Here is a 23,518-nt window from a genome sequence, read left to right as displayed (position 1 = left end):
CTTCATGAGGTCATGGTTCAGCTCAGCAACCATGAGTAGCTTCCCAACCAGAATCCCAGCCCACCTTTCCCATCAACTTGCTCTTGTCTATTGAGAGACTCCATAAGCAAGGCAATATCCTCTCTTCCCATGAACAACTGTTGTCCTTGCCTCTGAGCCAGGACCCCGCTATCAGCCCCTTGCCTCCATTCTGGAATTCTGCTTTTTCTTTGGGGATTCTCCAAACTTCACCATCAGAACCACCTTTCTAACCTCATCTCACTCCACGAAGTTTCCTGGAATATTCGAATCCACATTGTTCTCTTTCTTAGAAATTCTATACAACCTCCCACTTGTGCCACTTGTACTGTTAAGTAATAGCTTGAGATGAATCTTATTTAATGTGATCTGTTCTTTTCTGCAACTCTTAATTTCTTAGAATGTTGGAATGACATCTGCCTTCCACATTTCCTGTATCTAGCTCTTGTGATATCCAGAAACTCAGTAAGTGCTCTTAAATCAAACAATTGCAGGGGTTTCAGGCCCTCCAGATAGGAGAAAGTACTGTTCATGTATTCATGCATCCATTCAGGACCCAGACAGGGTTTATTAGCGAAATATTAGTAAAGATGCTTTCAGGTGAGTTATGTGAGATGCTATGAAGAAAACAAAGTAGGGTAAGAGGATAGAGAGAATGCAGATGTGAGGGCTGGGATGTTAGGGTGGCTAGGGAAGCCTCTATGGTTCGTTGATGTTTGAGCAGAGACCTTAAAAGACGGAGAAGACAGGTGGGGATCTGTTCACCTTCAGGAATAGTCGGTACAAAGCTCTCAGGAAGATTATGCCTGTCACATCTGAGCAGCAGCAAGGAGGCTCAGTGGGATGAAGGGACAAGGGTGGGGGCCAGTGGAAGGAGTTAATGTCAGAGAGGTGATAGAGCCAGATCATGCTGGGCTTTTGCACGGTGCAGAGTTGGGTTTTATTTTAAGTTGGCAAGCTTCAGGCAGGTCTTATACAAGATAGTGATACGATCTGTTCTATGCCTAAAAGAATAACTCTGGCTCTGATATGGAAAATAGATTTCTAGGTGGTTGGAGGTAGGTCACCAGGGAGGAGGCTGGCACTTTAGTTCAGATGAGAAGTGAATGCATTATCACCTCTAGTAGATGCTAAATGTATGCTGAAGGTTGTAACTACTTGCTGCTGGATCAGATGAGGGCTATGAGGAGAAGACTCCAAGAACTTAGGGTCTGAGCAACTTGAAGAACTGGAGAAAGCTGTGGGAAGAGCATATTTGGGTACTGGGTGATTAAAGGTTGTACTGAAACCATCTTTAATCGGAGATGCCCATTAATCTTCCAAGCAGAGGCTGAGGAGGTGGGTGGATGTGAGTTCAGGGTTCAGGGCAGAAAGGAGACTCTCTTTGCTATAAAGTGAGAAAATGGGATGACAGTTTAGACCTTGAAGAGTGTAGCAAGGTGAAGTTTATTTTAGGCCATGCTTGTTCTTGTTTCAATGTCTTTCTACTTGCTGTTCCCTCTACCCACAGGACTCCTCCTAGACTGTCCCTTGATTGCCACTTATCATCTCAGGTCAGAAAGACTGCCCTGACCATTCGACTAGGTGCCCCACCTGATTCACTCAGGTCTTTTTGGTCTGTCTTTCATGGAACATATCACCATCTGAAACATTCACGTTTGTTTTTCTTTATTATTCACCTAGAAAATGAACTTGGGGAGGGCAGATCCCTGGTTTGCCCATCCACAGTGGCATCCACAGTTCCAGAACGGTACCTCTCACAGAATTAGCACTCCTAAGCCAATGCATGCATGAATGGATGAAGGAAAGGTCATTTTTGCATTTGAAAGTACAACTGGAACCCAGAAGGAAATGAGCCATAGATGGACAGGGATGCAGAGATGTCCCTGAGAAACTGATTCGTCCTTTAGAAGAAATGCCTTTTCGATGAGTTATTTTGCTGCCTGTCTTTTCATTTGGAATATAATCCTTTGTAATCCCTTTTTTTCCTTTCATTTTGACTGCTATGAGGGAGTTGATTTCAAAGATTTAACACATACTTATCATTAGTCTGGTAAATCAAAGCCTGGTATGGGTCTAAAATTGAATTATGTATTGCTTTTACACTTGCTAGTCTCATGACCTTGCAAAGGTAACTACATTCAGCAAAAATGTCAGTCTGGTTTCAAAATACTTTTTCCAGAGCAGTGCAACCTTGGTACATGGTTCCCATTTCAACTCAACGTCATTTTATCACATGGAAGTGAAGCCAACAGATTGTTTTCGGTGGCAAAACCTGCATTCAAAAATAAATGAGTTCTTCTGGAAACTGAGTCTGTGTGAGACAAGCAGAACTTTTTTTCCCCCTTCATCTCTCTTCCTGAATTTGAATCATTTAAACATAAGGCTACTGAGAAAGACTGAAACAGAACTTCAGTATATTTTTGTGTAAAATGAAGCCTGCTTTTGGAAGCCCTGGGCAGTCAGGAAGGGTAACGGTAAATAGGATTAGCTCTGTTGCAACTCAAAGTCAACATGCATGGATGCCTCTGGCTTGGGAAGTTTCTTTTCATGTAGGTATGATGGATATGGTAGTAAACTGTGGAATAATCCTTACTGCTAGTGGAAATCTGCAACAGAGGATTTCAAGAGAAAGGCTAATAAAGATCAAAACAAAGTTAACATTCTGTGAGCCATGCTTAACTTATGGTCACATTGTGTTCCCAAGGTCAACTTTTAGTTTTCTATTTAGACTAGTGTCTTTCATCTGGGGCGATTTGCATTTCCTCCTCCCCACAAGGAATCTTTGGCAGTCTGGAAAGACTTTGAATTGTCTAGAAATAGGGAGAGGTGAGGTTGTTACTGTTATCTAAGGCTAAAGGCCAGAGATGTTGCTAAACATCCTACAATGTATGTGACAGCTCCCAAGGTAAAGAATTATCTGGCCTCAAATACCAATATTTGCCGGGTTATCTAGGGTTGCTTTTTTTCATAAGGGTAGAGTTATAAATGATAGCAATATTCCTACTGCACAGGGCTATTCTGGCAAAGATGGCTATTTTGTCCACTAAAACCTTCATAGAGAGCTCATGGTGTACTGTGATAACTGCATTAACTATATTTTCTAGCATCTCTTGCATCTAGATATTACCGTAGGACTCTTCTCATCAATGAACTGAGAGCAGAAGAGATATGTGTCACTTTGGGCTCAGGGTTCTAAGAAGTAGTTGTTCCTATCCCCAGCTCTCTTTTCCCTCCCACCGGCTGGATATAAATCATGAAGTCATGAAGTGGTTCCCAAACTTTAGACCCATCAGAATCACTGAGAGGACTTATTCAAGTTCAGATCCCCAGGTGCCGCTGGTGGAGCATCTGATTGATTCAGGGGGTCTGCCGCAGGCCTGAGCACGTGCATTTCTCACCAGTTGCCAAGGCACACTTGGTCCATGGAATACCTCTAGAACGCTTGTCTAAGGGGGCTAAAAAGTCCTAGGATGGAAGAAGCCTGATGATATTTGAGTTCCATCTGGAGAAGAGGCCTCCTTCATGTTAATATCAATCCTGGCCTGTGACACGAGCCAGAAAGGAATGACTACCATCACTAACTTGGGAGTCTTTGTGTCGCAGCAGCTTAGACTGTCCTGAGGTTTTCTGCTGTGCTCTGTCTGTAGAACCACAGAATGATTTTTATCAGCAGAGGAAATCGGGGCTGGGAAAGATGAAATGTGTGGCCAAAATTCCATAGTGAAAGGTACAGCTAGCAATGAAACCTGTGTCTCACTCCCCACTGAACATTTAACCGATGACAAAGCTCAAAGATCATGGTTATAAATCATGGCATTTGCAGGTAAATGGATGGAGTTGGAGAATATCATGCTAAGCGAAGCAAGCCAATCCCCCAAAACCAAAGGCCAAATGTTCTCTCTGATAAGTAGATGTGGGTCCATAATGGGGGGGGGTAATGTGTGGGGAGAATGGAGGAACTTTGATTGGACAAAGGAGAGGGTGGGGTAGGGAGAAGGTATGGGTGTAGGAAAGATGGTGGAATGAGATCGACATATTACCCTAGGTGCATGTATTACTGCACATGTGGTGCAACTCTACATCGTGTACATCGAGAAATGAAGTTGTGCTCCATTTGTGCACAATGAATTGAAATGCATTCTGATGTCATGTCTAACTAATTAAAACAAATAGAAAAAATTATGGTTATTAGTAAGAATTTGATTTTTTAAGGCTTTTGGGAAGAGAGTTCCTGGCAGAGTCAGTGGGAGGCTGCGAGGTGGGGCTTGGGGTCTTGCTCACTCACAGGGGTTTGGTCGGTCTGTGAAGGACTTGGTTGACCAGCGTTTGAATTTCCTCTCTATGTTGAGTGAATGCTGAAAATTCCCAAGTGGACTGTGGATATTTGGCACAAGGCCTTTTTAAGTGTAGCTGCTTTTTGCTCTTTTGCACATATAACTCATTTGAGGAAATCTTATTGCCTTCTTTTGAACTCTATCTATAGAACCTGAGGACAGAATTACAGGGATTTATGCCTGGCACAGATAGATTAATTTTTTGATGTTGGTTTGCTTATGTTGATAGTTTTCTAGGATTTTGCCTACTCCATGCTGAAATAAGCAAGCAGTTAGTAAATAAATTCAGGAAGAAAAATAATTATGTAGTTCATTTGTTTACCTGAGTAGGCAGATTATTTGGTTATAACTATCAATCAGTTATTTATTCTTTCTGGACATCCTGAAAAATCTAAGTGTACATGGAAAGTTCCTGAATCAAGTGATAAAATTGTTTGTTTTCCTGTGTCCTTCTGGGACCTTCTGAAACAGAGGGAGTGGCAGTGGAGATTCTGGAACATAGCCTTGGGTTACCTAGTGCGTCAGAAGCTGCCGTGGTCTCATGGGCAAAACACATGATGGTCTGGTCACCTCCAAGGTCTTTCCACTTTCTCACACTCAATAAATGTCAAAATAGATTGTGACATTTTACACGTGTCCACTTGCTGTGCGGGGGAGGGCACACAAAACGTATTTTTTTGCCAACAACTGACACTCTGATTTAGGACACTTGGGTTCATGTGTCAATGCTGGGAATCAGTCTCTGCTGGGATCAAAGGCAGAATCTCAACAACTGTCTCTCCAAGAGGGAGGGAGAGAGGGAAGCAGGGACCATCCCTGCCTTCACCTCAGCCTATGTCCTCCCCAGGGATGTCTCAGTCAATCTCCTTGGGAATGAAGGCCTCAGTCTCTCAGAGGACGTTTTTCTGGGAGTTTATCTGAGCCCTATCTCTGTAAGCACCAGGAGCTGTCTTGTCACCTGTGTGGCCATTCTCTATATTATCTAGTTTGGTTTTCAGTGCTGTCTAAGGTGAATATGATGATCTCTGTGGTTTGGAAAGGGTTCATCCCAAGGGCTGAGCCTGCTTCAAGGCCCGAGTTCTTGCACTTTGTCAAAACAGGAGTTTCCATTTAAAAAATTGTGTGGTGAGTCAAACGGCAAAACCTAATTTGTGACGTAAAAATGCAAGAGCAAGTAATTCTTATTGTGAATTTACTTTGGAGCTAAGTGAAGAATGATAATGCTTTGATTTAGTAATGGGAAAAAAACAATGGCAGGGAGCTGGCCCCCGTTCTAAGTTATTTCTCAGATGTTCTTAATTCATCGTCATCATATAACCACTTCTCAGCATTTGCAGCTCTGAGGACCTAATGGGAGCTGTGATTCACTTGGGCCTGCTGGGCTTGTCTGCTTTGTCGCGGCACTGTTGCCCCGCTGATCCCTAATCCAAGAGGACGTTTCCATGATTTCTTTTTTTGGGGGGATGTGGGCTGCTGGGGATTGAACTCAGGGGCACTCGACCACAGAGCCACATTCCCTGCCCTATTTTGTATTTTGTTTAGAGACAAGGTCTCACTGAGTTGCTTAGCACCTCACTTTTGCTGAGACTGGCTTTGAACTCTCCATCCTCCTGCCTCAGCCTCCCAAGCTGCTAGGATTACAGGCATGTGCCACTGAGGCTGGCTTTCCGTGACTTCTTGACACACTTGGTAAAACATTTTTGTGGCTCATTTCCTGCATAAGCTGATTAACCCTGCTTCATTTAACCACCTCAAAAGGCCTATTTCAGTTCCTGATCATTGATGTCTGACCCAAGCTGGGTGGTTGGCACCTGAGAGAGATGGGGGTGTGGTGGAGGTTCATATTCTCTACTGGAAAAACATTCCAACTCTGTGCCCCATGAACTGGTTAGTGGACTAATACTGGCTGGCCCAGTACTCTTCCTAGTAAGAAAGAGTTAGTGGCCCAATTAATCACACTAGTATGTCCAGGGCAGGTAGGAGATGTAGCTTGGGAGGGTGAGAGAACACCAAAATCTGAGCAAAAGAGTTGCCAAGAGAGAGGCTTGAGCAATACATTCTAGACCACAATACGGCATCACATGGGTGATATTTTTCTGGAATCAGGATCAAGGGGAAAAGAAGGGGAGAATCCATTTCTTGGGCTCAGATTCTCACATAACCTTTGCAATATGCATTTGAAGAAATATGCCTGGACCTAACAATGGTTTAGTCTGATTCTTGATTCAAATCATTTGAGATTTTTCAATAGGAAAATACATTCCCTGAACCCAGAGCAAGAAAAGACCTGAAAAAATTCTCAAATCCACATGTTACTTTTAAGGACGTGTTACCAATGTTTCCTGTCATCAACTCACTTTCAGGGAAGAGTTTTGAGCCAGATGTGAGTAGGTTTTATTTGTTGATCTCTTGTTTTAAAGTTAAGGTTGCTTATCTCCCACCTGTGTGAACGGGTAAGCCTGGTCTTAGAACTGTCCCTAGGGGCAGTTCTGGAATGGAAAGTTCCCAGGGCTAATAAAATAGGAATGGATGGATCTGAAGTGGCAATATGTGTGAAAAGTACAATTCTGATTGGTTAGTCAATGTTGTAGGCCATTTATTCATTTACCTATGAACCACCAAATATTTGCAGAAGGCTATTCAGTTTCAACTTGTGAACTGGGGACTGAGACATAAAGAGAGGCATTTTGTCCTTACAAAGCTTCCAGCCTAAAGGGATATATCCAGGCAAACTGGAGATAATGGCAGAATATTATGCCTACCAGGAGGGGAGAAGTAATGGGTGCCATGGAAACAGAGAAGGGGGACATCAGCTCAGACTTGAGGAGTTACAAAGCCTCTAGTAGGAAGGGAGGTCTAAGCAGAGACCTGAAGGATACAAGGAATTACTGACTCAGAGAGTGAAGATGGGTGACTGAGGCCAGGGTCTCAGGCAGAGGGACAGCCTTGTATAAAGGGGGAAAGACCTCTCAGCAGGCTGAAGGAACTGGAAGAAACCCAATAACTGGATAAATAAATAGTGCTATGCTGACCAGATGGTGAAGGGAAGAACAAGAGGCAAGAATGGCATCTAGGAGGGTCTGGAGCAGAACAGCGAGGTGGGAGGGAGGGATTGAAGAGACAGGCTCAGAACAGAAGTCATGAATTGTGATTATGTTCTGAGACATTCTTCTCCAACTTTCACATGCCCTTGAATTACCAGGGGATCTTGTTACAATGCAGATTTGAATTCAGTATTTCTAATGAGCTCCCAAGGGTTCAGCCAGAGCTGCTGATCTGAGGACCTCACTTTTGGGTATCCAGGATCAAGAAGGCATGGAAGCGTCCAGCAATAGTTATGAGATAGTCCTCTTGGGTTAATGGGGTGCCAGTTGCCTGGGGTAAATCCTGGACACAGATTCTTGTTTCTAGTCACTGCTGAAAACAATGCCCTCCTTCCTTCTTCACTTTCATTTTTCTTTCTCCTCATTTTTATTTGTCTTTTCTTCCTGGTTGTCACTGATGTCAGTTCAAAACACTTTGGGGGCAAAGTCTCAAGTTGGATTCTGATTATGGCTTGATGGGTGTCTCACCAAAATGACTCAGGGAAAGATGGTCTCCACCTTGGCAGTGGTTCTTAAGCCATCCTTCCAGAGAACACTGGCATTCCATGAGCTGAAGAACATAATGTTCCACAGAACTTGAACAGAACTGGCCAACTTGTCACAATTGAGAGAAGAGACAATTAATGCTAGTGGAAAATTTTTCTTCCAGGTCTTTCTCTTAATCATTTGGTGCTGACAGCAATTTGAGTGTTCATGAGTGCGTGTGGACAATAGAATAAATTATGAATATTAGCCACAAAGACTGGCAAAATGTGGTGCTCTTGTTTCTATGGCTATGTGAGCTTATGGGTGAGGTTCCATATAAATCCGTGTACTGTGTTCACATTTTCCTAGTTATAGGATAAGACAGGGTTTCATGTCTTCTTTAAAGTGCAGCAGAAATGGATGAGTTCAGGCAACAGTGTTCTTTGACATTTCTTCTAGCTCCTACACCTGCCCAGGTGGCTCCCTAGCCTCCCTCCTGGACTGAACAGCAGAGCAGCCCTGCATGGTCTCTTCCTAGCCTGCTATTCCACAGTTCCCAGGTCACATGGTTTCAGGAGGGCTGCCAGGACTCAATTAGGCTTGGCATTTCCCCTCCTTCTAGCAACTCCTGGCTCTTATTTAGTTTTAAATTAAATAAAAATTGCAGCACATGGGTTTGAATTAAAACAAGAGGACTGATCTTTGTAATATGCGCCACATCAATAGGGAAGCTAATTTGTGTGAAGCACATCTCCTCCGTTAATTTAAACCACAGAGCTCTGCCTCTTTGGTTTCAAGGGAACTGAGAGCTGGGGCGGGGGCTGCTCACTGCTAGCATTAACTAGGACTGTGCTGGAGAGCAGCCGGAACAGTTTCAGGGGAGCTTAGCACTTCTCTTAAGCCCTTTGTGCTGGTGTCACAGGATACACCACAGCAGTTACAGCCTCCTGGCCTTGAATTTAAAGAAGGTCTTAAAAGTGTCTCAGGGTAAACTTCCCTGATTGACTCTGAACTGCATCTAAGTTAGCAAGAATAGAACTTGCATTATTAAAATTTTTCAAGACAGAAGGACAGACTTCTTAGCGGGGGACCCCATTCATCGTTTTAATGTTCCAAGGCTTCCCATGCATAGATTACTAGTCTAAACAAAATAAATGGGGTGGGGGGTATGCCAGGTGGGAAATTCAATCTCAGCCCTGACAGCTGCTTCATTCAGTCTGGTTGGGTCTGGAGAGGAAGGCAGAGGTTGGGACAGAGGGTGGCAGAGGCTGCCGGTCCTCCATGAACAATGTGATCTTTACTTGAAAACATCACTGCACAGCAGTTGTCTACACAGCAAGCCTTTGTTTCAAAACTCGACAAAGACCCTCTGTATACCAAGAGGTGAGTAAGAAACAATTGGATTCCTTCTCCAGAGGCATTTAGATTTGGTGGCAAATCCAGCTCAGGTTTTATGGGGCCTGAAGCTGACCCATTTCATGGCTCTTTTTAGGAAAAGAGAATATAAAAATGTGAGCATGCTCATTAGAACACCAGGACCTGTCCCAGGATCATGAAAAGGTGATGCAAACAGAAGCTTAAGTTCATTAAGCTCCCAAGTGATCTACCTCTGCTTCACAGCACTTGTCTCCTACCCAGTGTCAGAAAGGCATGCAAAAAGGGAGAGTGAAGATAATGGAAAAGGACTTATCAAATGGCAGGTGTCATTGAGTAAGACAGAAAGTTGAGGTTCTCATTTGACTGTCTCTATCTCTTACTGGGTCACCAAACACACTCTAAGCATGATTAACATTAGACTATATTTTGAAGTAAATATCCTTTAAGGTGTCAGCTGGTATTACGCTCACATGCACAGAAAAGGCTGAACAGTGTATTGTTTGATCTGCTTTGTTAACACCACCTCTGGCTTAAGCTATCTTAAACTGACCCTTTAAATTCTTTGTTTCCTGGAAATTTACTTAAAACTGTAGGTCCTGGGTGAGGTACAGCTGTCAGAATTCATGCAGAAAATCAAGCTGAGTCTGCAGCATTCCCTTTTGAAGAAAAATACCACTGTGAATGTGGGGAACTCACCTGATAGTTCTGATGGGGTCAGTGGGACCCTCCGCCTAGGGCTGGGAGGAGAGTTAACCATGTGTTCAGTTTGTTATGGACTACATGGAGGTCAAGTTTGCATGAGGGACATGTTAGACATGCTGGGGTTGGCTTGGGCTAGGAAGGACATGGTTTTAATTTAACTTTTGTTCTCATGACCTTGAGGGTAAATCTTAGGTAGTATCGTGTAGATGAAAAGATCCTAAATTTGAAGCCAGGAGGACTGGGCTCAGTTTACAATTTCATGTCTAATTGGTTAAGCTATTGTAAGCAAGGTATCCAATCTCTTCATGTCTCTCTCTCTCTCTCTCTTTCTCTCTCTCTCTCTCTCTCTCTCTCTCTTTACTCTTCCAAAAGGGACCAATAACTAATTTTGGGAAGATTAGTAGAATAGGAAGTGCCAGGAATCTGTCTCCCTGCCTAGACAACAGTTATGCTGGTAGAATTGCTTTTGTAACTCTTGGAACTCTGGTGTCTATTTAAGGTTTGCAACTTCAGCAGAAGGCTTGGACAGCAAATTGTGGTTAGGGTTTGTTCAGATTCTACTCTTAGCTCAGTGGCAGCTGCCCATCACAGGGGCATAGGTATTCCTGAAGCTGCTTGCAAACACCCAGCAGGAGTCAAGGACGGCAAAAAGAACACTGTCCTGCAGGTATCAGGGATTTATGCTCTGATCACTGGTGCTGGTTCTGATCACAGAGTTGTTGACAAAGAGGTGAGGGGCTGTTGTTGTTGGACCTCCCCCATTGTTGCTGGCCCCTGGCTCACTAGTTGAAGTGGCTTCCAGGAGATTTAAAGGCCAGTGCTATTTTTATTCCTCATATGTTTGTTTTGCACTTTTCCCCATTTTGGAAGCCAGACATTAAAGATCATAACATTAAAAAAATAACTGCATATAGAGAAAAAATTAAAAAGTCATGGAAAAGTCACAGACTCACGAAGACCCAAGAAGGCATTAAGTTCATACCTTAACATGCTTTATGTGATTTAAGAAATTATCCCCTGAAAAAAAAAAGTTGGTGGCAGATATACTGAACAAAAACTATAAAACAACGGTCTTAAAGATGCTAAAGTAATGGAATGTGTGGAGAAAACCCATAAATTGATATTTAAGCAAGATATAAATATCAGCAGGGAGATAAAAAAAAAAAACGAAAAGAAATCAAAATGTGACTCTGGATCTAAAAAGTGCAATAAGTAAAATGAAAAATTCACTAGAGGGAATCAAATATTGATTGGGGCAGGCAGAAGAAAGAGCCAATAAACTTGAAGAGGAAATCATGGAAATTTTTGAGTCTGAGGAATAGGGGGAAAAAAAGATAGAGGAAATTAAACAGAGCCTAAGGAACCTATAGAATATCACCAAGTAGAAATGGTCAAAGAGCATATAAGAAGAAATAATTGCTGAAAACTTCCCATTGATGTCTGATGAAAGACACGAATATAAACATCCAAGAAGGTCTGTGAAGTTAAAGTAAGATGAACTCTAAGAGAGGCACACCAAAACACATCATAATTAACTTTTTTTTTTTTTTTTTTTTTTTGTACTGGGAATTAAACCAAGGAGTGCTTTGCCATTGAACTACATCCCCAGTCCTTTTTATTTTTTTTATTTTGAGACAGGGTCTTGCTAAATTGCTGAGACTGGCCTCAAACTTGTAATTCTCCTACTTCAGTCTCCTGAGTGGCTGGGATTATAGGTGTGTGCCACCATGGCTATCTAAAAGTAGGATATTAATAAGGATAAACACATGTACAATTTACAAGGTAGTATTATTACATGGTTTATAACATTGTCTTTTCAGTCTTTATGTGATTTAAGAGGTAAATACATTATAAAACAATGGTAAATCTAAAAGCCAGTATTATTGTAACTTTGATTTGTACATTTTCTACAAGTTTAAGAGACTAATACATGTGAAAGAATTATTAGTTTTATATTTTTAAGGAACACAGTGTAAAAATGTGTATTTTTGTGATATCAACAACCAAAAAGGGCAGTGATAGAGTTGTAAAGAGGCAGAATTTTTATGTTATTGATGTAGCTGACATAAATCAAAATTAGAGTGTAATGAGTTTGAAATTTTAAATACAATCTCCATAGTATCTATGAAGAAAAATAGCTATAGAATATACACAAAATGGAAGGAAGTAGTAGTAGTAGTAGTAGTAGTAGTAGTAGTAGTAGTAGTAAAAAAAAAAAATCAAATAAGTAAAAAAGAGTAAAATAATGTGGAAAACAAGTAGGAAAAGTTCTGAGGCATCTGAAAACATATAGAAAAATGACAGAAGTCCTTTCTTATCAGTAATTACTTTAAAATGCAACTATACTAAGCTTTCCAATCAAAACTGGTAGAGTGGATAAAAAATATGATCCAATTCTAGGCTGTCTACAGGAAACTTTGGATCCAAAGACACTATTTGATTGAAAGTGAAAGTACAGAAAAATATATTCTATGCAAATGGTAATCAGAAGAGAGAAGTAGTAGCCATACTAATATCAGAGAAAAATATATTTTAAATCAACCAAGTTTACAGAGATAAAGAAGAACATCCCATATTAATAAAAAGTTCAATGCAAGAAGATAATAACAACCATAGGCATGTATGTACCTAATGACAGACCATAAAATATACAAAGCAAAGCCTGACAGAATTGAAGGGGGAAATAGATAGTACCATAATAACACAGATTGCAGTACCCTACTCCCAATAATGAATAGGACAGCCAGACAGATGATAAAGAAAGAGAGGGCTTAACATATTGAACTTACTAGATGCAACAGATGAACAGAGTATTCTACCTAAAAACAGCGGCATATATATTTTTCTCAAGAGCATGCAGAACATTTTCTAGGATAGACCATATGTTAGACCACAAATTAAAACTCAATAGATTTAAAAATATATAGATCATATGAAGCAAAATTCACCAATCACATTGGGATTAAGTTAGAAATCAATAACAGCAGTAAAACTAAAAAATTCATGAATTCATAGAAATTTAGTTTTAAATAACAAATGGATAAAGCTGAAGTAAGAAGGAAAATTAGAAAATACCAAGAAATGAATGAAAATAAAAATTCAATGTAACAAAACTTTGGGGACTTAACAAAAATAGAGTAAAGCAGGAAGTTTATACTTATAAACATATTAAAAAGCAATGAATATTAACAACCTAACTTTATAATTTAAGGAACTGGAGAAAAAATAAGAAGAACAAACTAATTCTAAAACTACCAGAAGAAAGGAAGTAATAGATTGGAGTAGAGATAAATGAAATTTAAAAAAGAAAAATAATAGAGAAAAATCAATGAAGCTAAAAGATGGTTCTTTGAAAAAGTCAACAAAATTGACAAACTTTTAGCTAGATGTACTAAGAAACCAAAGAAAGAAAATCCAGATTACTAAAATAAGACATGGAAATGGGAACATCATTACCCATTCTAGAAACATGAAAAATCATAGAACAATTAGAAGAGAGTTCTGTAAAGAATTCTATGCCAACAAATTGGGTAACAAATGAAATGGATAAATTTCTAGGGAGAAAAATTACTGAAACTAGAGCATGAAGAAATAGAAAATCTAAATAGACTTACAACTATTAAGAAGACTAAATCAGTAATAAAATGTCTTTTTACAAAGAAAAACTCTGGGCCTGATGGCTACATGGGTGATTTATACCAAACATTCATTTTTTAATTTTCATTTAATTTTTGGTACTGAGGGTTGAACCCAGGGGTGCTTTACCATTGGGCTGTATTTCTAGTCCTTTTTTAAATGACTATTTTGGGACAGGGTCTCATTAAGCTGCCCAGGCTGGCCTCAAGCCCTCAATCCTCCTGACTAAGACTTCTGAGTTTCTGGGATTATGGTCGTATGTCACTGCACCTGGCTTGTACCAAATATTTAAAAGAAGAACTAATATTTACTCTGCAAAAACTTGTCCAAAAATTGGAGAAGGGAAAACACGGAATTCTTACTAAAAGGCCATAACTAGCCCCACACCAAAGCCAAAGACACTATAAGAAAACCATGGACTAATATCCTTTATGACCATTGATACAAGAATCCTCAACAAAATAAAGTAATAGCAAATCAAATTCAGCACAGATTAAAAGGATCATACATCATGCCCAAGTGAGATTTATTCCTGGAATGCAAAGATGGTTTGTTATACAAAAATCAATCAATGTAACAAACCACATTAACAGAATGAAGGAGGGAAAAAACTGCATGTTTTTTTCAGTTGACAAAACCCAATTATCTTTAAATTTCTTTTTTTTGTAGTTGTAGATGGACAGAATGCCTTTATTTTATTTGTATATGGTGCTAAGGATCGAACCCAGTGACTCACACATGCTAGGCAAGCACTCTGCCACTGAGCCTCAGCCTAATCAAACTATCTTTTATGACTTCCATACCACCAAAATGAAAGCTCAACAAACTATGAATAGAAAGAAAGCATCTCACCATAATAAGAATCTTGTATGAAAAACTTATAGCAAATATCATACTCAATGGCGAAAAACTGAAGGCTTTTTCTATAAGATCAAGAATAGGTAAAGATGTTCATTCTTATCAGTTCTCTTCAACATAGTACTCAAAATTCTATTCTTAGTGATTAGGTAAGAAAAAATAAATAAAGGCATTCAAATTGCAAAAAAAGAAGTAAAACAGTCTCTATTCACAGATGATATGATTTTACATGCAGAGAACCATATAGATTTCACACACACATAAAAACTATTAGTGGTAATAAATAAATTCAGTAAAGTTGCAGGGTACAGAGTTAACACAGCAAAATCAGTAATAGCAACCAAGAACAATCTGAAAATAAAATTATAAAAGTTTTTCCACTTATAATAGCAAAACAATATAATACTTAGGAATTAACCAAGGAGTTGGAAGATTGGGACAATGAAAACTCCAAAACATTAAGAATTGTAATGAAAAATAAATAAATAAATAAATAATAAAAAAGAAATCTAAAAAACTAAAAAACAAACAAACAAAAAACTCCAAAACACTGTTTACAGAAACTCCAGAAGACATAAATAAGTGGAAACACTTCCGATGCTCATGGATTATAAGATTTAATAGTATTAAGATGTCAGTATTACCCAGTACAACACCCATCAAAATGCAAATGCTTTTTTTTTTTTTGAGGATGCTAGCCTTAAAAAATCACAAGTGAAATAAGGCAATCTCCAAAAAACCAAAAGCCAAATGTTTTCTCTAATATGTGGATGGTAATTCATAATGAGGGGGCACTAGGGAAGAATATTATTACCTTAGATTAGGTAGAGGGGAGTGAAGGGAGGGGAAGGGAGGGAGGGGATATGGGCATAGGGAGGTTAGTCGAATGAAACATTATTACTTTATGTATGTATATATGACTGCAGACAAATGTGATTCTATAATATGTACAATTAGAAAAATGAGAAATTGTACCCCATAAATGCATACTACTTTCATGTAAACATTAAACAATTAAAACAAATTAAAAATTTTTTAAAAAATAGAAAATTCATATAGAATCTCAAGGGATCTCCAGTAACAAAACAATTTTGAAAAAAAAAAAAAAGATGAACAGAGTTAGAGAACTCGGGTTTCAAACCTTGCTGCAAAGCTACAGCAGTCAAACAGTGTGGCCCTGGCAGAAAGAGAGACATATAAATGACAAAGGCACTGGTGACGTGGAGTAGAGTAGAGAGAACAGAAATTAACCCTCCCATATATGGAAAAATAATTTTTGACAAGGTTGCCAAGACCAGTCAGTCATGAGGAAATGACAGTGTTTACAACAAACGATTCTGGAAAAACTGAATAACCACATGCAAACGAATCAAACTGGGGGCTGGGATTGTGGCTCAGAGGTAGAGTGCATGCCTAGGATGCATGAGGGAGTGGGTTCAATCCTCAGCACGATGTAAAAAATAAAATAAAGATATTGTGTCCACCTATAACTAAAAACAAATTTTTTAAAAGGTGTCAAATTGGACACCTACCTTACATGACATATAAAACTCAACTCAAAATGAACTAAAAACCTTAGTAGAAGCTAAACTATACATTTTTTTAGAAGAAGCATAGGGTAAAAAACATCACAACATTAGATTTTTTTTTTTTTTTAAACAGGGCCTCACTGTGTTGCCCAGGCTGATCTTAAACTCCTGAGCTGAAGGGATCCTCCTGCCTCAGCCTCTCTAGTGGTGGGATTAGAGGTCTGCACCCTGAATCTGGCCCAAAGTATTGGATTTTTCAATAGTTTCTTGAGTATAACACCAAAGGCACAGGTAACAAAAGAAAGACACACAAATCAGACTTCATAAAAATTTTTAAAATGCTCTGTATCAAAAGACAATACCAACAAGTAAAAATAGCAACAAATGGAACTAGGGGCAATATTTGTAAATGACCTATCTGATAAAGGGTTAGTTTCCAGGCAACAGAGAAAGTCTAAAATTCAACATGAAAAGACAAAAGACATGATTTTAAAATGGGCACAAAAACTTGAATGACATTTCTCCAAAGAAGATATACAAATGGCCAAAAATTTCATGAAAAGCTGCTTAATATGACTAACAATTGAGGCAATGCAAATCGAAACAGCAAGCTATCATCTCATACCCACTAGTATGGCTACTATTAAAAAAGAAAAAAAAAAAAAAAACACCAGAAGATAAATGTTGGTGAGGATGTGGAACCATTAGAATACCTGTGCATGGTTGGTAGAAATGCCAAATGGTCCAGCCACCTTGGAACACAGTAGGAATGGATAGAATCACTACACGGCTCAGCAGTTCTATCTCTGGATATACATCAAAATGAACCAACAGCAAGTCTTAAAGAGGCATGTGTGCACTCACGTTCACTGCGACAGGTTTTAACAAGAGCTAAAATATGGAAGTCACCCTAGCATCTGTTGATGGATGAATGGACTGGCAGGGTATGTTAGATACATATGGAGGAATATTGGTCAGTCTCTAAAAGGAAAGAAACTCTATAATCTGGTACAACATAGATAACCTTTGAGGACATAATAATAAGCCTGTCACAAAAAGACAAATATTATAAGATTCCACTTAAATGAGGCAGCTAGCATAGTCAAAATCAGAGACAGAAAAGAGAAAGGTGGTTGCCACGGAGCGAGAGGAGGGGGAGTGAAGAGTTATTGTTTAAGGGGTAAAGAGCTTCCATTTTAGGAGTTGGAGGGAGTATGGAGATGGTGGTGGTGGTGGCCACACAACTGTATGAATGTATTGACACTAAACTGCGCACCTACAAATGGTTACGATGGTAAATTTTGTTATGCGTGTTGTAACCACAATAAAAAATTTTTGAAAGAGAGAGACAACACTAACACCCATCCTACTGTGTACTGTTGAGTCTCAAACTGGTGTCCTTGTAAGCTCCTGGGAAGGTAAAATTGACTGTTGAGTTATAGCATCTCTGGTTCTGTTACGTAACTAGCTAACATTGCAATGTCCTCCCATGAAAGCTAAGACAGCTGTTTAATGGAAATTCCAATGTTCTTTCTACCCTACCAAGGAATACTATCAATATTATTAACATATAATAAGATGACTGTTAAAAATCTGAAGAAACCAATCTCTTTGTTGTTCAGATTCATTTTAATGTGAAAAGTGTATACGACAAAAATCTAGTCAAATACATAGAAAGAGGCCCACTTTAACCCATGGTGACTGCGACCCTTGCATTTAAGCTGATAAATTACTAACGGTGACTCAGTGTCTGGTGGATGACAAAGATGCTCAATGTGCAACACAATGGTGGTATTCTCTGGACATCAATGTCACATGCAGGTAGGTGTCCTTAAAACTGGATATGCTGGTCTTTTTAATGATGAGAATTAGCTGATTGGCATTCCCATGGATTAAACTAGTAATGCCCACCCCATTGATGTGAGGGGTGTTATTGTTTTCCTTCTGGAGGGTGAGAATGCTTTAGAGTAGGGGCAGAGAGTAAATCGTTTAGGTTTTGCAAACCACGGAGTCTATGGTACAACTACTCAACTTCCCTCCTAAAATGCAAAAATAGTTTCAGGCACTATGTAAACAAAGGGGTGTAGCTAAACTACAACTTCATAAACAAAATAAGCATGGGTCGTCGGATTGGGTCTCATAGTTTGCTAACCCCTGCTTTGAAATATCATAAAGCCCTCATTAAATTATGGGTCTCTTCTCACAACCCTTGGCTGTACTCACCATACTGCTGACTTCTATCGGGTTTTACTGAAGTTCTAATCCTACAGCTAAGCAAACTTAGAAGGTGCCAAAGCCCAGAGAAATGATCAAGCCAGGTGGCCATTTGAGCAGACACTTTGCCTCCCAACATGATCATCAAAAACCTCACATTATTCTCATTGTCAAAACAAAAAAAAAAAAAAAGCAATGTTGAAAATAATATCCAAGTTTTGAAAATAAACTGCTGTGCTCCAGATTAAAGCTATAGATATTTTGATGGGAAAAAAAGGATGAATGCTTTCCAGATCCTAGTAATGCTTTGCAAAAATGCAACCCGATCTTAGCCTCCTATTTGTTAACTGATCAAATGTACCTCTTGCTTTTCCATAATGAAAGTCCACTCATTGCCAAAGTTCATTGTTGATTTAAGCCCAAAGGTCACTTAGCAAACACATCACCTTCTTTATGCTTCTTTCTCTCACCCTACCATGTCTGGAAATATCAGGAAGTCCTGCCAGAAAACTCAGAGGGTGCTCTCTAACCTTGGATCTTCATTTGTCTGTACGTGATTGAACAATTCATTCTCAATCTAGGAGTTGTCCCCGTTCCACTGTGTGGAAGAGGCTAGAATAGACCTAAAGGTGAAATAAACCTTTTGTGCCTGGTACTACTTTTAAGAATGTGAATTTTTAGGTAGTTGGTGGGGTTGGAGGTGGGAGTCTCACAGAGCTAGGTTCAGGGGTGCTTTTCTCCTTGACCAAGCTACTTGACCCCTTGGAGATCCTGAACCTCTGTTTTCTCATCAACTAAATGTATTAATGTTTGCTTCGCAGGATTGATGACAGTGAGCAGCAAATAGCAAATATCAGTGTTAGTTTCTCTCACTTTTTCCATAGGCCCCTGGGTGCCCTCGATTCTATTTGTTGGTACTATTCTGATAGCAGTTTTCTTTTCTGGTTTTGTATATCCTCCAATAAACTGCTGCTGTGTGTGCTACAAGTGTACCTAGAACACATGTAGGGTCTAGGAACTATGTACCCAAAGAAGAGTGATGGGTGGAAAACGTATTGGATAGAAAGAAACCTCAATCTCCAGAGTTGTTCAGCTGTCAAAAGAGTCATCTTGTGCTCTTTTGGAAGGAGCCTTTGGGTGGGGTTTCAGTGATTACAATATAAGCTCCTTGGGAGCAGAGATCTCGCTGGTTCATCAACCAGAGCCCGGAACTCCTGTTGGGCATCTGCCGAGTGCTCAGTTCACATCTATTCTCTCAACTCATAACAGAGCATTCTTAGATCCAATTTGCTTTTGTGGTCACCACGAGAAGTTTCCGGACCGTGGCATGGGGAAGGAGCAGGGATTCTAAGAAGTAACTTTAACATTGGATGAGGATGGCACTGATCACTCACCACTTACCCTAATCATGCTGTTCCCCAAAAGATAATTCAATTTCCTCCGTGTGGAAGCTGATTTGAAACAGGTCAGGGGAAAGTGAAATGGCCACCTTTGGCCTATTTCTGACAAGATGCTATATATCAATGAGTTCTCTTCAGTGGCATTCCCTGTTTGGAAAGGGAAATCCTGCTGTCACTTCTCCCTGAGGAAATACCAGCAGGGTGCTGGGTACGGTGGGTCTCTCGGGCTCCTCGTGGTGTCCCTGGGCTCCTTGTGGTGTCCCTGGTTGTGTAATACTGTGTGAGCACAATGCAGTTCACATACCTGAAAACATCATCATGTGCTGAAAGTTCCAGGGGATCCTCTGTTTTCGGCCCAGATTGAGGAGGAAGGAGAGGGGATATATGTTGCAGGCTCTGGCAACAAAAATTGCGAGCTGTAGACAAGCACAAGGACGCGTTGAGGAAAATGTCACTGTGACGAGGGGTTGACTCTGAGCTTAAATATTGTGTCCTTAAGCTGCTCTATATTACGACCCAGAAAACAAAGATAAACATGTCAATGCCTACCTGTCCATCTTGCTTCCAGAAGTCATCTCTCAATGTCAATTCCTTTCCAGAAATCATAGAGAACTCTGCCTGTCTTTGAATACATACTTGATTTAAAATTGTTAGCCCCATACCGTTTCAATCACTGTGAATTTTCTCATCACATTTATGGCGCCAATGACTGGCTCCATCCTCAATTCTGCTGTGAAATGTGAGGCAGCGACTGTTCCTGGCATTATCTTCTCAAGCAGCGCTTTAGAAAGGACAAATGCACTTTTCTGCTCATGATTCGCATCTCACTTTCCATCAGTTTATACACTCGTATCTAGCCAGTTTTGCTTCCCTTTTTCTTTTTTAGTGGATTTAATTTTGAGAGGAATTGTCTGTCTAAATATGTGATACAACTGCCGCTTTAAGAGGCATTTTATTAAAATCAAGGTTGTAGAAGTAAAAAAAATCTATGAAAATACTGGTGTATCCATCTCTTCTTTTTTTGCTGTCTTTGACTCCGTTCCTGATGGTCTGTTGTGGTTTGTTCTCAATAGAGTAACATTATTTGGGAAGAGGGAGCTTTCTCCTTAGATCCTGGTTTTGAATAAAATTTGAGAATAAGACAGAGTCAGAATCTGATGAAATTAGCATGATAGGCTAATTTGAGAGTTCAGCTGAATGCTCAGTGAAAGGAGAAGGAGATGGTAAGTGCAGGTGCTTAGTTAGGATAGCTTTATAAGAAGGGTCAGCTCTCCTGGCTGTGAGGATGATCTACCAGTGCTCCAAGAAGGTATCTTCTCATTTTCCACATAGGAAGAGGGACGCAGCTGCTAACCATGCCTGGGGACATTCCTAGTGGCTCAGTGTCCCTTTAGGCAGATATCTGTTCCCATTGGGAATGCTTCCTGCCCCAAGCCTATGAATATGAAAGTCCTCTGCATTGAAGACGAAGTCTAGATTTTATCTGTCCTCTTGGGAAAGCAAAGATGCTTTCTTATTGAAACAATTTTACATGTGCACAATATTTATAATGTTGAGAGTATATCTATCATGCAACTTTCATCAGTTCCTCACTCTATGTTAGTTCCAAGGCCATCATTGAGAAAATAATTTTACCATCTTGCAATGAAAACATCTCCAAAGCTTAATAATCCTGCTTGCCTTTTGATGTACGAATTCCAATTAAATACATTTCCCATAAGATATGTCTTGACATAATTTTTATGTAAATGATTTATAAATTTTTAGCTAAACATACTTGGAATACTTTAAAAATGTCACTCTCCTTTAGTGTTCCCTCTTATTTCCCTCAGTATTTTCCAAATGTCTTATCCTGAACTACAGGTATCTAATGAAGTCCCCAATTTGCTAGGATGTTTTTCTCTCCTGACTGGAAATGGCATTATCTGCCTGAGTTTGAGCCTCACAGGGAAACTGAGGTCGTACATTTAAAAGTCACTAGTTGTCTCTCTTCTCTCATCACCCCATGTTTTGTATTTCAAAGGATACAAAGGCTCCAAGTATAAAAAGAGCATTAAAGATGTGGTTCTGGAAGGTGAACAGCGCCAGGCCCATGTAACAGAAGATGACATTCTCGGCCAAAAAGTTCATGAATTCAAACAACTGAAAATAAAACAGAAACCAAAAACCATTAATTATCACTCAGGCTTCCGCCCACTGAAATTCTGGGAACTGTGTTTGATGAACTGGTGGTTCTCTGTCATCTGGAAAGCCATTCAATGTGATCAGCCTCTCTGGGGCCTGTGGTCCCCACCAATTCTGTCAGGTCAGTTGACTTACCTGGTTCTCTCTCTACCTGGTGACACAGGCCACAGGCATGGGCACATGCCCATTCTTTTCAACTGTGAGGCTACAAGAGTTACCCCAGGTAGTACTAACCAGCATGATCCTGCCATGCAGTGATTCTTACTAAGATGGCAAAATATTCCATTCAAGAAACATAAACCGAGTTGTAGTAAATGATGCAGGATGGCTTAACCCCTTTCATGTATCATCCAGGAGATGTACATAAGTACCCAGGCCCCAAAGAACCAAATTTTTAAAAAAAAATCTTAGACTAAATTACCCTCCTCAGGCAGGCAGGAGAGAGACAAACTTGGAAAATTTGGAATAAGGATGAACTTCGATTATATTTTAGCATTAGAACGATCAGTTGATTTCGAGCCCCAGACAATGACACTCATTAAATTGACTGATGTAGGCATATCCATTAAATGTCTACATTTTTTAACTGGTAAAAAAAAGAAAATGATTAATCCCAGGGATCAGTTTATGCAGCAAGAACACAATAGATACATCAAATTCCGTCAGAAGAATGGAGTGTGCTATGCCCAGGGATGCGCCTGAGAGTTATTCTTAGACCATTAACTAAACAATTTAACTTGAACATGAAAAACGTTCTCCAACTTCCATATTAAAAGTAAAAGGGAAATGTGTCCAGGGGCAACAAAGGCAGATTTGGAAGAGACTTTATTTTACGTTGCAGACTTTTCATTTTGGAAGTTTCTGAAACTTCATTCCCAGACCTACATAAATCATGGTTAGGTAAACGTCTCTGGAGGCATTTCTCTTGACTTTTTAAGGACTCATTATTTTTTCATGTAATGTATTTACAGCCCCACAAATAATGCCCAATACCTGTTCCCTGACAGTTGACAGAAAGAAAAGCAGAATCTTGTCAGGAACGTTATTTAAAACCAGGAATAGAAAGAAAGGATTAAAAAAGACACAGCTTTTTCAGTCCAAGATGGTCCTTCTGCAGTGACATCGGCCATCAAGTATCCTGAGCACTCATTTTATGTTTCTAGAGTAATATAAACAAACATGCTCCTCAAATAGCCACAGAAAACTTGAAAACATGGGCTCAGGGGCAACCTTTTTCTACCTCATTATATCCTTACTGCCGCAGTCTGGCTGGGCACAAATCACGAGCCACTCAAGAGGAACAAATTTTATTTCTGAACTCCACCAGCACACTCCACACACGCTCCCCAGGAACTCTCCCGAACGCCACGCGTGGCTCCTCCAGGAACCACCAACCGGAAATCCCTCCTCCGGCACCTCCCCAACCAATGCGAACTCTTCAGGAATCCCCACGAGAGCTCAAGCGGAACTCAACGGGAACTCCGCAAGAACTCAAAAGTCATAATCTTAATGGCTCGCTGGCCTCACCTCTCAACCACTATTTCTGGCAAAAATGCCATGCGTCATCCTGACTCGGCTGTGGCCCTCAACACCTTACTTTTTCCAAAAGTGAGAGTTGAGTGATTAAAGTAACAGTTGTGTACTTCTCACAGTTCGGAGGACTGGGAAGTCCAAGATCAAGATGCCAGCTTCCA

The 23,518-nt window shown here is 40.0% G+C and overlaps 1 protein-coding gene across 1 annotated transcript in view; it reads right to left on the bottom strand.

Moving 5' to 3' along the window:
* The window catches only part of Slc9a9 (solute carrier family 9 member A9), a 537,107-nt gene that overhangs the window by 188,193 nt on the left and 325,396 nt on the right, over positions 1–23,518 (bottom strand). Inside the window, exons 10-11 of the mRNA XM_076867799.2 lie at positions 21,669–21,782; positions 19,945–20,056 (exon numbers count right to left, since the gene is read on the bottom strand). Coding sequence (XP_076723914.1) covers positions 19,945–20,056; positions 21,669–21,782 — 226 coding nt within the window. The remainder of the gene's footprint in view (positions 1–19,944; positions 20,057–21,668; positions 21,783–23,518) is intronic.

Source organism: Callospermophilus lateralis, chromosome 10, assembly GCF_048772815.1.
Source record: "Callospermophilus lateralis isolate mCalLat2 chromosome 10, mCalLat2.hap1, whole genome shotgun sequence".
In the NCBI taxonomy this organism is placed as follows: domain Eukaryota; kingdom Metazoa; phylum Chordata; class Mammalia; order Rodentia; family Sciuridae; genus Callospermophilus; species Callospermophilus lateralis.
This window is presented reverse-complemented; position numbering and strand designations above follow the sequence as displayed.